The sequence below is a fragment of the Fukomys damarensis genome, unplaced genomic scaffold (assembly GCF_012274545.1).
Source record: "Fukomys damarensis isolate Sample0158 unplaced genomic scaffold, DMR_v1.0_HiC HiC_scaffold_26, whole genome shotgun sequence".
NCBI classification, from domain to species: domain Eukaryota; kingdom Metazoa; phylum Chordata; class Mammalia; order Rodentia; family Bathyergidae; genus Fukomys; species Fukomys damarensis.
Genome location: NW_022900938.1, coordinates 26,685,658 through 26,702,272, shown reverse-complemented (window position 1 = coordinate 26,702,272; position 16,615 = coordinate 26,685,658). Strand labels below are relative to the sequence as shown.

General features: G+C 40.6%; 1 protein-coding gene across 3 annotated transcripts in view; it reads right to left on the bottom strand.

Annotated features, from left to right (window-relative positions):
- Window positions 1-16,615, bottom strand: part of Stk39 (serine/threonine kinase 39) — a 272,078-nt gene that overhangs the window by 208,798 nt on the left and 46,665 nt on the right. For all 3 annotated transcript variants that reach the window (XM_010606914.3, XM_010606916.2, XM_010606915.3), the window contains exon 2: window positions 12,119-12,231. In XM_010606914.3, the coding sequence (XP_010605216.1) occupies window positions 12,119-12,231 (113 nt within the window). The remainder of the gene's footprint in view (window positions 1-12,118; window positions 12,232-16,615) is intronic.

The window sequence follows — 16,615 nt, the reverse complement described above, 5'->3', positions numbered from 1 at the left end:
GGCCACAGTATGTGCTTAGCAGGCATAAGGCCCTGGGTTTGATGCCCCCACTCCCTAAAAAGACACCTCTCATTAATTTTTAAAAGAGTGGTCAAGTTGGCATTTTAATCCTTGGTGAGAAAATCAACTAAATTATCCCAAGCTTTTCCCAATGACCTAATTTCATTCAGTGGTTGGGGGAAGACATTTATTCCCAAATATACTCCTTTGTTCTTATCTCCAAAAATAATTAAAATATTGGCTGAAGATGAGCAAACTGATGAGAGGACTCTTTATCAAAATCTTCCCAAGGGAGGAATAGGTTCTAGTTCCCTTAGCCAGGACACAATCTGTGCAGAAGTGAGAGTCAGAACTGGGCCTCCCCAACTGAACTGTGGGAAACCTGGTAACAAGCAGGTTCTGATTCAGAAGGTCTGGCCTGAGCACGTGATCTCTAGCAGGCTCTGAGTGGTGTTGATGCTGTGAGTCAGGAATCAGACTGGAGTGGCAAAGTGGTACACTGAGCTTTGGAGAAAAGTCGAGAGTCGCAGGAGTTGGGGAAAGGTATGAGGAAAAAACACAAAAGGCAACAGCATAAAGAGGGCTGGAGAGGAGGACAGGCCCAAACTCACCTGAGGGCAGGGGCAGAAAGCAAAGGTGGAAATAAGGGAGATTGTAGTATTGTAGCGGCTTGAACTGGAGACAGGACGGGGGGCAGGGGGATTCACAGAGATGGAAAACAGGAGGTTGAAGTTGGAAGATATCACAGAAATGTGATAAGCAGACAACACATCTGCCAAAACCGTAGTCAAGGAATCTTACACAATGCTCCCTTAGAGGTCCAGTGAAATCAGACTCAGACATGTCATCCAGTGCCAAACCACGCTATGGCACACGGAATAATCTCTGCTCACATGGCTTCATCTGGAACACATCACAAGTGAAATTGCACAAGAGTGGAAATACTGACCTAAAATGAGGTAGCCAGGAAAACGTCTGACCTACCGCTAAAAATGAACAGGCAGCCACACCGAACCCTCTGCTGGGGCCATGCAGAGCGAAGACAGATCATAGGACACCCACACGCTGCTGCTGTGGCAGCCAGCAAACTCTGCAAACCATAGGGTGGTGTGGGTCTCTTAGGTGACTCTTCTAAGGCACCCTTCCCTAGAAATATGAATTTGCCCATAGAATTTTTAATATTGCCTATGGTATCTGTTTTCTCCCCCAAAACTTACTTCTCCTATAAATACTAAAACGGACAAGCAAGAACTAGAACTTTACAAGAAGAGCTTCAATAAATTATAGCTGGCTCTGAAGAAGTAAATACTGAACCTGCCTGATCACCCAGACAGGTTATCTAGCCTCTTTGAACTTCACTTTCCCTTCCTGTAAAATGAGATTACTACTGCCATCTATACAGGAATACTGTGAAATAAGCAAAAGGACATCTGGTATGAACTCTTGCAGAATGCCTGGCACATGACACAAATGTTAAAAGTCAATTTAGTGTCTCAAACGCTCATCAGTAATCTGAAATTTGACCAGTTCCTAACTCAACCTGAAGGCAAAGGGAGACAGAAGTGGGCTCTCACCTTTTCCTAGTAGTAAATGCACAGGGAAGGGTCATGTGACACGCTCACTGGCCCTGCTGGACCAAGGATTTTTCTGTAATGCAAGGCTGGGTTATTTGGTCATGATTTCATTTTTGCGGGGGAGAAGGGGGTCTGAGGATCAAACTCTGTTCTCCACACAGAGCTACATCCCCAGCCCTTCTCTCTCTCTCTCTCTTTAAACAAGGTCTCAATAAATTGCCAAGTTGCCCAAACTGGACTCAGACTTGCAATCCTCCTACCTCAGCCTCCCAGAGCACTGGGATTACACGGTATATGCAACCCTGCCCAGACTGGCCCTGAGTTTTTAGCTTCCCTCCAGTCTACACTGTTCCCAACTGTTTTCCCAGTTGTTGCAGCCTGTTCCTAACTTCAACTACCTTGTGATGCTCCACGTATCCCGGTTAAACTGCCTCAAAGTCTTCTGGAACAAAGAGGCTACTAAGAATATAATGTATGCAAAGTGTTCAGGGAAAAAAAGAGAAATAATACATATGTGAAACTGTAAGAATTAAGAAAAATTTAATGCCTGGTTTCTATTGTCTCTGAAACCATGAGATAAACAAGGCAAAAAGAAAAGAGATTGTGTTACTTAAAGAGAAGCATTTAAATGGATTTTGGATTCAAAATATTAAACCATACTTAACCAAATTAGAATACTTTCACAATTTACGTAAATCCTAAATAAATTCTTTATTTAAGGTTGGCAAAACATTCTCCTCAGCCTTAGTTAAGAAATCAAAGCTATTCAAGCTCCAAAGCAAAGTGCAGCTAATCCGAGGTGGTCAGTATGTATTTCTAACTTCATGTAAAACACTGGATCTCAATTCGGCTGAACACTGAAATCACTGGGGAACTTTAAAAATGCCAATACCTGAGCCCCAGCTGGTGAGGCTGATGTAAGTTGGCTTAGGATACAACCTGGGGACTGAAAAATGGCCAAAGACTCCCAGGTGACCCTCATGTACAACTAAGGCTGAGAATTACTGCTTTGGGCTAAGCACTATGTACTTTTCTTCCAATGAGATGGTGAATCATCCAGCTCTTACCATTTCCACACTGCAACTTAATTTAAAAAAGAAATACACAATACCTATTTACACACAATTTATACACACTGCCAAATGAAATATACATTTCCATACTCGAAAGATAACCAAATATACAGTATCTTTAAAATGTACACAATCCACACCAAGCATTTAAATAGTTCCCCACATGATGTGGAAGTAACCAACTTTTAAAAAAAACACTAAAGAAAGTCACACTGTAACTCACCCTTCCACAAAATCAGCCTCATTAGGAAAAGCGACTTAGTCTTCATAAATAAACAAATACGGTAGGAAGTAGGGTTAAAAATAAACAAGTAAAAATAAACTTCATTGATTTCTAATGGCAACCGAGAAATGGAAGAAGATTAACAAAGCTTTTACAAGAGCAGCGTATTTTTCTGGACTATCATTTTCAATCGTGAAAGATGTCACTGTGAGATTTTTTAAACTAAAAGACAACTTATGACGCAACCCTTCTCTCTTTTAGGGGAAAGAGAAAAACTTATTCAAGGAAGAATGAGTGAAATATTCTGTCTTGTACCTCTTTAGGATTGGATCAACAGATGTCCCTTGCTCCGCAAGTATTTTCCTGTGACTTGGTATCTGGTTTTTTAGCATATTTTAGTTGAGGCATGATTAGAAATGAGAAATAGCTTGTTATTTTGAAAACAGAAAAGCTCTTATAATGGGGGCATACATTCTGCGACATCCTCCAGTGCTATAGAGAAGTCTTTAGAGAGGGCAGCTGTCAAAGGCCAAAGTAACAGCCAGGCACAGTGGCGCACACCTGCAATCCCAGGTACTCAGGAGGCACAGGGATTACAAACTCGTACAACATTTTATAAAATTCATATATACTAATAAAATATATTTTAAACCTAAAAAAAATAACCTCATGGCCAGACTGGGTAGTTTAATGAGTCTGTGGCTTAAAATAAAATAAAAAGAGCGAGGGATGTAGTCGTGTGGTAGAGCATTTGCCTAGCGTGTGCAAGGCCTGGTTCAATCCCAGCGCCCCCCCCTCCAGGTGTAAAGTGTCATGGCAGCTGGAAGTCTAGAAAATCCCTCAAAGGGAGCCAGCAAATCACAATGGGTAAGCTTCTTCTTGCTGACAGAACAATGTACACCCCAGGGCTTGCTCTTAGTTATGATGTCACAAAACTGGGGGCACTGCAAAAATAAGCAAACAAACAAAAACTAACAAATTTTGCTTGGAAATGTAGAAGCTTTTGCAATAGTCACTTTCTTCCAAAGAAAAGTGATACTGAAATACTGTAAAGAAAGCTGCCAGCACTCCGGGAGGCTGAGGGAGTAGGACTGGAAGTTTGGCCCACCTAGGGCAACTTAGTAGCTTAATAAAGCCCTGTATGAAAACAGAAAATAGGGCTGGGGATGTAGCTCAGTGCAAAAGCCCTGGGTTCAATCTCTAGTGCTCGAAAAAAAAAAAAGTGAAGAGCTATTTTTCAGAGTTTATTCTTCAGGAAATAACAGCATTCATAAATGATTATATATATATCTCTCTTATATATAATAGCATCAGAATCAGACTCAGCTGTCCACAGTGCTGTTTAATCTTTGTCTATGAATGGCAGTATAGTCCTCAAAAAACTCTAGTAACCTATCACACAAAACAAAAACAGGGAGAATTTTTCTAGCCAGCCAACTACTGCTGGAAAGCAAGAGGTCAACTTCTAGCCTGCTGCCCTATTTGGCTTCATCACCAAATTATTTTGAACAAGAGAAGAAACGTGTCTTTCTCCTCTTGCAGCGTCTCCTGCCCTGTGCCTGGGTGCCACGAGCCCTCTGGGATTCTGCCGAAGAACAAGCTCAGGCCAACACGGCAGAGCCCACTCCCACCTCCTCCACCGTCCCCTCTCAGCAGTGCACAGTCCTGCAGCAGCGCAGCATTCACTACAAACCAGAACAAGAGGGAAGATAAACAGAGGACAAAAGCGCGCAGCTCAACCCAAACATTTGCCGGAAGTCAGTGAGTACGACCAAAGTGAAGTGTAAACACTGAGCCGTAAACAAGCCAACTGCAGGGGTGCAGGCCAGTAATCCCAGCTACTCGGGAGACTGAGATGAAGACCCTGAGTTCGAGGACAGCCCTAAGTCAGACCGCATCTCGAAAAGAAGAGAAAGCAAAAACAAAAAAGGGTAAGAACAAGAAAGTAGAAAAAGAAAACGGAAGAGTGAGGTAGAATTAAAGTTATTTTCAATCTGGAATATTTTTGACACGTTTTACTGCTCTGAAAATGAGCGTGTCCGAGGCCTCTGTTGCTGAGAACACACAAACCCAGGAAGGTCAGTCTTTTGAAATATTCGTCTCCACTTACTTTTTGAAAAGAACAGCTGAAATCTGGCAATCCTAACAAACTACTTCTAACAAATGTATAAAAATGCATAAAAATAAATTTAATAAGGTCATTATCTGGGGAAACTATGGTATAACTTTTAAATTCGATGTTTCAAAAATAAAAATTATTTTCTCTAATGAAATAGAACATTCTTTCTATTAAGTTTATTGGTACATTTTTAGGTATACAATACAGTTACATTCATCATTGGGATTTTGTACCTTCACATGATGTATCTTGGTTCTTATTTTTTCCCCCTTCCCCTGCCCTCCCTTCACCCTCTCCACTCTTCCCTATTTACAAAGACTTCGTTTTCATTTTTTCCTTTTGTCATATTGTTTCTTTTCCCTTCTTTATTTTCCCCTGCCCTTCCCACTTCCCCTACTCTTTTAGACCTTGTCTTCTTATGACATAGAACATGCTTCTAAACTAAGATTAACTCTAGAACTGTTATAATTTAGCTCTACAATGTTCCCCCAAAGCCTGGTGGTCCAATGGGCAGATCTCTGGGAAAATTACCAAAAAGGGTTTATTCTTGTCCTTTCATCTCTCTACTATGCCCTACTGTCAATGCCGCTTCTGCCTTGGAGAAAGCCAACCATGGACTGAAGCCACCAAAACTGTGAATCAAATAAACCTTTCCTCCTTTAAGTTGTGGGTGGAGGTATTTTGTCCCAAAAAGACAGTACTAGAACTAAAATATAATTATAAAGAACTAAAATATAAGTATAAAAGTAACTAATATAAGAAATATAAGACTAAATTTGGCTTGTATTAGGTATTTATTCTCTAATTTCTTAAAAATGTTTTCATATCTTCAATATAGCCCCACACTTTCCATTTCTAATTCGGTCTTCAATTTGTGTTTAAAATTGTTGTGTTAAACACAAACACTGAATCATATGAAAATGACTACAAAACTGAGTGGTAGAGAGAAATTAAAGTACAAAACATAACAGTTGAGACTGACAGGTCCAAAATAGTACAACATTCAGTGAGTAAACTTATATTTTAATGCTAAACAATTGGGTTAAAAGACTACAACAGCCAAATGCAGTTTGTTCCCACACATGATAAAAAAATGAGCTGGGATATGAATAATTAACGAATTAGAAAATTCCTTAGTTCAAAAAGAATGGAAAAATACCCTCAAAGACGCAATAAAGAAAACACACACAAGAAACTCAGAAAAAAATTATACTGTTCAGATGTCAACCTAAAAAGCTGGAAGCTTTTTAGCCAGTATGATCTTTCTATAACAGACAAGTTTTACAAAAATATTGATATAACTCCAAAGCATTACTAGAACAAGGCAAACAAAGTAGTGGGATTTTGTTTTGTTTTGTTTTCTTTAAACTTCACTTAAAAGAAAGATGGGGGGATTCCAAATGAAGGAACCTCAGAGCCTGCCAAATATTACAATTTCATTTAAAATGGATGGAAAAAAGCCTGTGTCGGATAATAAGGGATAAATATTCCTCTTCAATGATCATTAAACCATGGAGTTATCTAGAGCTTCATTTTCCAAAATAACCCACAAATCACAGCTAATTCATTCCTCTAAGGAGAGGAAAGAAGGAAAGGGAGAAGAGAAGGACAGATGAAGAAATACAAGGAGGGAGAGAAAAAGAGAGGGAAAGGAGAGAAGTGGGAGGAAGAGAGAGAGGGAAGCAGGGAGGGGAGAGGAGGGGAGGAGAGGGCAGACAGGCAGAGGAAATCGAGAGAAAGAAGATAATCAAACTACAGCAGAAAGCAAAATCAGAGCAATAGCTTTGTTTTGAGGGAAAAGTTCTCAATTCATTTATATATCCTGTCAGACAGAGCAAACTGCCTTTAACAAAGACAACAGAAGGGAGAGAAGGGCAAACGTTGGAAGGGAAAATTGTCCAGTTCAAGGTAACTGCATTATGCACATGAAGAAAAGACCAGACATGTGTTCCCAAATCTGTGACTTCACAGTGAATTTCTGTCACACTATAATAAAGTGACTTTGTTCTATCCTAAATGTTTAATAAAGCATTATTTGCTAGTAATTAGTATTTTATTCAAATTAACTTTAAAAGGGATTTTGCTTAAAGAATTAATTTTGTAATAGACATGATAATAGAATTTTGGTGAGGAAAAATAAATTTTTACCATCTAATATAGTTCTTCCTTGAAAGACAAGGAGACCAAGGACCAGAGGTGGAAGTCATTCTTCCAAATTCTTTGTGAGGAATTCTACAGAGAGTCAGGAGGCCCTTTTCCTCCACCACAAGTTCAACATTCACCACTTTTCATAGTCCTTGTTGCTATGAAATGAATTTATTCACATCTGCCATCCATGACAAACTAAAATATTTTAACGATCATTGCATAATTTCATAATGTAATCATTTAACCATCTTTCTTTCTTCCTTCCCTTCCTTCCTTTTAAAAGAAACAAGTACTCTGCCTGGACACGGCTGTGATTTCTCCTATAAGTGTTGCTCTCCTACCCTTAAGAAGTAAACTGTAAGTTTTGATAACATTGATATAAATGTGAGGATAAGAAGATAAAGCTGAGTCTTTATGAGCAGGTACCAAAGACAGAGTAAAATTCCACAGAAAAAAAGTTGTTTAAGTCTAAAAATCACAAAATTCAAGTAAGGTGATAAACCAAAATTTCCATCAAGCCCTGGATTAAAAAAAAAAATACCCTGAAGGTTGGAAAAGTGGGCTTTAAGGTAAATGAAAATGACTATGTCATATCTAAGACTTTATTTTTCCCATGTGATGAGAGAGGATGAAAAGATGGATGACTTAAAAAACTGATTAATTCTTCATTCATGTAATGGATTTTAAGGGAAGTCAAATGTGCCCTAGGGTTGCATTTCTAATCTTTGAGGCTGACCACAAGCCGGAGAACCAAACTCAAGAAACCTCAAAGCCACCTGTATATACAATATACCAGTCTGTAAGACAATGCTTCAGGCCCACTTAGCAAGCCTTAAATTCCTACTGGAGACCAAGGACTCCCTCAGTGGAAGACACATTTAGAAAACAGTAATCTGGGGCCAGGGATTTAGCTCAGTGGTGTTGCCCCTGCCTCAGAAGCACAAGGTCCCAAGTTTGATCTCCAGTACCAAAACAACAACAACAAAAAAAGTAATCTGTATACCAATGTGCTAAATCATTTCCAAGCAAAGAAAATAGGGCAGAAAGATATCTGGAGCTCAAAACTCTTGCCAACCCAGCACAAAAATCCAGAGACTCGTTTACTAATCCATAGACTCCCCAAGGAATAGGCACCCCCTCTTTGTTTTCCCATCATCTAGCTTAGGGTCCAGCATTTACAGGGCTAAGCAACTAGGTCGTTAACAAGTCTGTGCTCCAAAACTATAAATATCTCCCAGAGGGTGGTAAGCTAATTAAAGTTAGTCATTTATATCACTGTCAGATTGACAGCTGTGTTAGGGTTAACAACAAATGTGGGATTAATAAATCTCAGAAATTATCAGAGGATCTGTGCTGGGATGGGCAGGAATACACAGAACAGGGCAGAAATACTTCATTGAATGCTATTCACATCATGCTATTAGCATTTTAATCTAATTGCTGTTTAAGTTTTTTTGTAAGCATTCAGCCTTGTTCTCCCATATACACCTCTAAAGCTCACTCATTTTATGGGCCTAAGCACACTACAGAAACTGAATTGCCAAATAAGTAAGTACATTTGAGATCTGTAACTAGCTTAATTTTCAGGAATTACTACTGAACTCATTTCAACAGTACAAATTTGAATCAGCAATTATTTAGTAGTAATGATCTCATCTAACATTTCTTCTCTTCATTCTCGGAGAGGATGGCGCTGAAATGAACAGTTTCCTTCAGAAATCATGATTACTTGGATCCATCTTCAGCAACTCAACTCAGTGGAACCAACTCAGTGTTCACAGGAAAATGTTCCGACAGTTCCACTACACATAGAAGCAGAGTCTAGGGCCAACTGCCCGAAGTTTGTGGGCCATCACACCCAGCCTCTATGTCTGGAGTCCATCTTAGCAAAGGACAAGGAAGGGGGGATAAGGAAAAGAGTAGGGGGTGATAAAATCCAAATTGTATAGCTGACAATGTGAAATAGGAAGAAAAGGGCTAGAGGTGTAGGGGAAGTGGGGAAGGAAAGAAAGGAAAAGAAAAATATGAGAAAATGAAAAACGGAAACAAAGTCTTTGTAAATAGGAGAGAAGTGGAGAGGGTGAAGGGAAGGCAGGGGAATGGGGAGAAAATGAGAACCAAGACCTGTCACGTAAAGGTACAAGATCCCAGTGATGAATGTAACTGTACTGTATACCTAAAATGTTCCAATAAACTCAATGAGGAAAAAAAAAGGGGCAGGGCGGGCGTCAGAAAAGGGCAGAGAGTGGAGGTTGGGAGATGGTACACTTTCATCAGGGTGGCAAATATTCCAATGGCCAGCAAACAAGAAAAAAAAAGGGGCAGGGTGGGCGTCAGAAAAGGGCAGAGAGTGGAGGTTGGGAGATGGTACACTTTCATCAGGGTGGCAAATATTCCAATGGCCAGCAAACAGTTGATAATTGTGACTTCTACGACAACACTCTCACAAGATAAAGATCCCAGTGGCCATTGTTTCTTCTAAGAACGATGGTTTCCAGTTAACACATGGCACGGTCTGTGAGATGACGCAGTACACTGACATGTATATAACACCCTCCTGGAATTAAAGGATTATTCAGATACCAGGTCTCCAAACACTGCCAAAATGTAAACCCACAGAAACAAAAGTGCAAGCAGCAGCAGTACTGAAAGTTGAAAGGATGACAGCAACTTTGCTCCAAACAATCTCATGTGTCAATAAGCACACTGACCACAAAAGCCTGGCTGCCATAGCAGACTATACTGTAAATTCTATTTCTTTTTTGTTTGAAAAGGACCTGGGAGTAGTACATTCTAAAGAACCATAGCTGTTCCTCCGTTCTCTAAATAAAGCAAGACATTAAAAGGTCAAAGGTTCAAGGTCAAAATCAAAACAAGTTATTTATTACTTTAGCACCCCTTTAAATGAAAAATCAGTAACTATGCTGATTCTATACTCTATTACAACTTGGGTATTACAGAGAGAAAAAAAGGATGAGAGAAATAAATTAACAAGCACTAATAGGCTAAGTAATAAATCAGACTAATGTAGCTAACCACACAGCCATAAAAGCACCAGGCCTTAGGCAGGCAGCTAAGTTGTGAGTAACTCCAAATGACAATGCTATGCTTACTGGAACCAGGAAAACAGAGGAAAGAGACTAGAAGGAGGGTCTCCCTGAAGACCTCCACTGGAACCCCTACACAGCTACCATGCCTAGCAGTAGACACCTACAAGGCCAGCGAAGGGCAAGTGTGAAGGCTCTGGGCAACTCATAGGGACCAGAGAACACAGCACCAGCCCAGACCGCAAAGCACAAGGGCACACAAACCTTACACATTTTCTGTATACTCTGCCAACAGCCAAAAGATGCTGGGACGTTCCACAGCGTACCACAATGAAACCCTAACACCAAGTTCTTGAGTCGTATTTCCAAATAGTGCCTAACTTTAAATGTATACTCTGAACTTTAAAAAATAAAAAATACACATATATAGCCATACGACTGGAGAAATCCTAAAGAAATCTTAGATATTTTCCAAATCAATTCTCTTTTAAAATAACCCAGAGCTGTCAGGTAACACAAAGTTAAAAAACAAGTTAGTGGCAGAAGCAGGACACAGCTCTCCCCATAGTTTGTTCAATGCTTTTTCAAAACACTCAGGGAAAAGCGCCCTTGAAAACTGGTTGGATGACAAAGGCACGATTTTACTGGTCACCATCACAGCAAGACAAGTAGTACTCAGTAGTAATTTCCGTAAGAGCAAAGAACGGCTGAAATTCTGAAGGGAGCAAAAAAAGCAAATGTATACAAATTTTAAAAATTAACATTAATGTGTGGAAACTTTTGCTTTAATCTGAATTGTACATGGTAATCTATTGCTTCAGTCCCAGTGAAATCTATACATCATGTAACCTAATTTAAAATGTAAGGAGAAAGAGATCTGGAAAAGTACAGCTCTCTCCTTGTACTTAATTCATACTATAGTGTACTGTAATTAGCCAGAAATAAAAGCTATATTCTGAGTAAAAACAAAAAGCTCTTGTTAATGACGTTCCATTCCCAATGTGGAATATAACAAAAGGCTTCTTTATTTGGAGCCAACTGTCATTATACTTTGTAGCCTGTATGGAGCTATTGGACTAATATTTGCACTGGGATTAGCGTTGGGATAACCAATCAGTTAACTCCTCCACTGCAGTTTTATATTATCCTCAAATAAATGGCCAAAACGAAACAAAGAAAACTGGCAGGCAGAATGACAACTATATTTATGAGATTAAACTCTCAAACCCTTCAGTTTGCTGGGCAACTAATTACCATATGCCAAGCTGTTCATTTAATAATGAATCAGTTAAGCCAAAAGCAAATGTTCCTTCAACCATCCAATACTGCTCCAGTCATATTCACACCGAAAACCTTCAGTTATTTATGGAACATATTTTATTTTCAATAAGAAATACAAGTTACCTTGTTAAAAAAAACTTGTGTTTAGCCAAATGCATGCTATAGTGCATTTTTTAAAAATGTCTCCCATTTATATGTGATTTTGTAATTTGTAAAGCAAAAAAAAAAAGAAACAATTCAAAGGGTAATCTGTGTGTGTGTGTGTGTGTGTGTGTGTGTGTGTGTGTGATGGAGTCTAGACTGCGGGCCAGAAGCTCATCACCAACACTGTAGTCAGAAATCCTATGACCTGAGTCACCCTGTGGAGCGTGGTCTCTTGTTATACACAATAGAACCTCAACACAGACCCCTGGGGTAGTGCAGGGTGGACAAAATACCTTCGTCAAAGCAAAATAAGGCAAACCTTATAAGACATGGTAAGGCATGGCATTATGAATCAGGAGAGCAGGAAGCAGGGAAGGATGCTTCCCGAGAAATACCAGTGTCAACACAGACGACATCATCAACCCGACACACTGCTCTTCTCCCACACACCGCCACACACCCATGGTTAAGAAGAGCGAAAGGTTGATATGCCCTTCACTTTTACTTACTAACAGCTCATCCATACTGGTCTGGCATTTTTCCAGGTTGATCCGCTTTATTGCTACACGTTCTTGCCTGGGTTTGCATAGCGCAGCCTGCACCACAGCGGTAGCGCCACTGCCTGAAATGAAATAAAGACAACGTAAGCTATCAATGACACTGACCAGCTACTATCTGGGGCACCTCTAATAAATAAATATCCACTGTTTAAGACATCTACCATCTGACATCTCTTTAGTTTAGATGCTCATGTAATTATCTAGGGGGAAATACAGAAAAATTTAGATATTTCTAGACAATGTATGTCTCAGGATACAGGAACAAAGGACATAAGCCTCTATCTATGCCACTGCCATCCACAGATCCTCATAGTTTCTAACTGCAGAGCCCTTACAGTATCACAGGCTCTTCATCCACATAAGTCCAAACCAGACAACCACAGCCGGAGTTACAGTACTGCAGCGTTTCCATGCAACAATGGGACAACTCGGAGGTTACTCCTTTTAGGGTGTGCTCTACAGCTAGAAAAGCGAGAATCTGCCCTGACATTCTCATGGGGAAAGCACAACTTTCCAAGACGCCAAGGAAAATGATGCAAACGTGTAATCACAAAAGCTCTCAGCATTCATATGAGTTCCCTATTTCTAAGGTTTTGCAATCATTAGCTAATGTGTTCAAACTTCTAAGAGACATTATCCGTATCTTATAAGGGCAAAACATAGATGTGTAATGATTTGTGGCAGAGCACAAAGAGCTCCTAATCTGATATATATTCCATAGGGACAAAAAAGAAAAGAAAAAAATCCTATGTTGGGGGGGTCTCTTGACTCTGCAAATAATGTCATTCTAATTACCTAAATCCTCTACTCTTGCCAAGGAAAGAAACAGCCTCTGCTCAGGATTGTGCAAATGCAGAGCCAGAAGTAAAAATCTAGCCTCCACTCTAAAGTTTTGCTTTAATCCACACATTGCAAGTTACTCGTGGATATTATTAAAAAGGTGGAAGTTTTTTTTATAGTAAGTTAGATCGGTATCAGCTCCCCTAATAAATGAACTAAAAAGGTGTGACACTGTGTAGCACAAAGCGAGGTCTTCTCACCCCAGGGAAGTGCCCACATGAGTGTGCACAGGGCTGAGGCTCTGTGCTCCTTCCCTGTAGCTTCCTCATTAGTTCTGGCCCCCTTCTCACACCCTAACCTCAGGTCTCCAACTCCAAGAGGGCCGCTCTGGGGCAGCCCAGTCTTGCTTCCCTGAGAGGAAAATCCCCGCACACTGACGTGCTGACCACCAAGAGTACCATGAGCACTTTGCTCATGAAAGTCCTCTTATAATCCTTTACATTTTCATCATTAGCCTCATTTTATGTGAGAAACCTGGGACTCAGAACTTGCCCAGGGTTGCACAACCAGTAAGTACCTGAGCTGGAATCTGAGCGAGCTGCCAAACTCCGACCAATACCTACACTTTTCTTCTACTTCCCACAAGCCAGAGCACACCCTTCCCTTTCTGACTTATTTTGACCTTGCCAGAAAAATATTTTCTTCACTCTTATATGGTTCAATGAAAGAGATCCAACTTGGAAAGAAAGCTCCAGTGAACCTCCCCTGTGAGAGCTCTGGTCTGGAGAGAATGCTATTGCCAGAGGTTATTAAACGGGCTTCCTCTCCTTAACTCCACGGCTCTCCATCGGCTGCTGTTCACAAGTCCCACCACGGTGGCCCCACTGACCCTGCACATCATAGCATGTTGAATTCAATCCAGAATGCTCCAGATACCATAGCCAAACACTACAAGAGCCCTGCTGAGAGCAGTGTTTTTTCCAGTCTCCAGAACAGATTATGAGTGAAAGGAGCAGCAGAGAAAGTGCTAAGTACTTGGTTAGCACTGGGTCCAACGCCCAGCAGAGAAGTCAACAAACACCTTTAACCAGCTGCTGAGGGGAAGCCATTTTGGTTCTCCCTGTTCTAAATGTCCCCCAAACACACTCCTCTGGCCTTATACTACAGTCCAGAACTCTCTAAGCAGGGAACTGAAAAGGAGGAGTGAAGAAAGTGAGGTCCCACAATGGACAAAACAGGTATCTTCAACACAGGGTCACCTCTCCATCCTCTGACTTCCTCTAACACGTGTGAAGATACACACACAAGTAAGAATTCTAAAAAAAGCAGGAGGGAATAGCAGGCAAAGTGTCCTACTAGAGCTTTGCAACTAGAGAATTGTTGCTGCTTTGTAATTATAGCTGACTTACATCCGCCTCCATCTCCAGGCGGAGTAAATATGAAGCTTCAGGACCTGAGAGCACTGTCACGGCATAAATGGTCTGAATCGCTCATTGAACCGTTCAGGAGAGAGGACCAGAAAGGTCAAGAACGAAGCGGGATTTGGGGGGCGACTTTGAAACCAAGGCCAACCCTCACCTGACTGAGGAGGAAATGGGCTCTGGTGAGTGGTAAGACTTTTCTTTCTTCCTGCAGTAACTGGAAAACACAGGATTAGGGTCCCAAGACAAGACAACCTTAGTCACTCTCTACCATTGTCGACAACAGGCTGCTGGTGTTTTGTTCAAGCTGCCAGTTAGGATCCGGTGGTCTGAAATCAGTTTCCTGGGGGTGTAGACAAGCACTTTTTGGAGGGAAGCATCAGAATCTATGTTACGTGGGAAGAGTAAGAAATGCTTTACACTTGTTTCAGTTATACCCAAGCTAAAGTAAAACATGTTTTACTGTGAGTCATGATCAAAAAGTGGAAACCTGCCCCGCTAGATTAAGATTCCCAGGATTAGAATAAATCCATGCTTGAAAGAAAAGGAGAAGGTGACCTAACTGTGTGACCCAAAAGGACATTGAGAAATAATGTGAAGATAGCCTTGCTCGAAGGAATTTTATGTGACCACTGCTGTTATACATGGAATAAACCCTTCTGCAGGATCCCCTCCTATGTAGATGTAAAGGGGGATGTCTGGAATACTGCCATGCACTGAACATCCCCCTAAAACTCCTATGTTGCAGCCCAATTCCCAAGGTGACTGCATTTACAGAGGGTCTTTGTGAAGATTAAGTGAGGTCATCCAGTGGACGATCAGCACCATTATAGGAAGGGACAACAGAGAACACTTTCTGTCTCCTCACCATTGAGCACGCAGAAAGAGGAACCGTCTGTAAACCAGGAAGATACTCCTCACAGAAAATGAGTCAGCCAGGCCTTGATCAGCCTCCAGAACAATGGAAATAGATTTCTGTTGTTTAAGGCCCCAGACTATGTTACGGCAGCCCAAGCAGTCAATGCTCGTTCTAAGTCTCTCTCCCACTGACACCTATGGTAAATAATGCCACACAAGCTACATGCTCTCAGAACCTCCCTAATTAAGTCAACAGTAAGAGGCAAGATTCAGCTGAAGAGCTCGGGTAAGCCACTGTAGTTCCCATGTTAGTAAGACTCCTGGAGAGAAGGCCAGATGGGGATGCTGCCTACCCACGGTACTGATCTTTTCTGTGGCTTTGGACACAGTTTTCTATCTAAACTTCGGTTTCCTTAATAGGCATAATAAAAAGCTACCTGTATGGCTTATGATCACAATGTACTTCACATCCTTAAAACACATCAACTCAGGGAACATTAGGTAGTCTCTAGGATGCACAGCCCCATCCCGTGATGTGAAAGAGGTGAATATTATATGGGTGGCATCCAAGGGAAAAGAGGGCACTGCAGTTCCAAGTCAGTACTAAGTTTTGTTCTACTTATTAACATCAGGAAGAGTCTGTGGTTTTAAAGGAAGGAAAGGAGAGTTATATCTGAAAAGCAAAAGGTTAAATGACTTCCAAGTTTAATGCAGCATAATAAAAATCTAAAATATAAAAGAACCCATACATTTCAGAAAGAGTTATGAATATAATTAATAATTAATATAGCAAAACTTGTATTATAATGTACTTTAACATCTAACTAGCTGGGTATGGTGGAACATGCCTGTAATCCCTTATCCTGTGGAGGCTGAGGCAGGAAGATCAGGGCCAGTCTGAAATACATAGCAAGACTTTGTCTCAAAAAACAACAACAACAACAACAACAAAATACAATCCCCCCAAATGATTTTAACCATCTTTGTCCATCCAGATGTACCGGTTCATATTCTAACACTACAAAGTACTAACAGCTTATCTTTAGATGAGTTCATGTACCCAGGCCTTAGTTTCTCAACTGTAAGATAACAGCAGTACCTAGCTTACTGGGTGGCTGTGAGGGCCATAAGTTAGTACAAAGGAAGCTGTGGAACTGTGCCCAGTATACAGTAAGCACTAATCAAATCTTGGCTACTACTGTCCCTCCAGGAAACCTCTCTGGGTCAACTGGAATCCTCTCAATTTGTCATTTTTAATACTATGTAATGTTTCATAATATTGATGTACCATAATCTATTTAGCCAGTCTTCTGTTATAAGTATTTCAGTTTTTTTCTCCCAAGGCAGCAGTGTAGCAATAACATCTAGTTAGTATGTTAATATATAT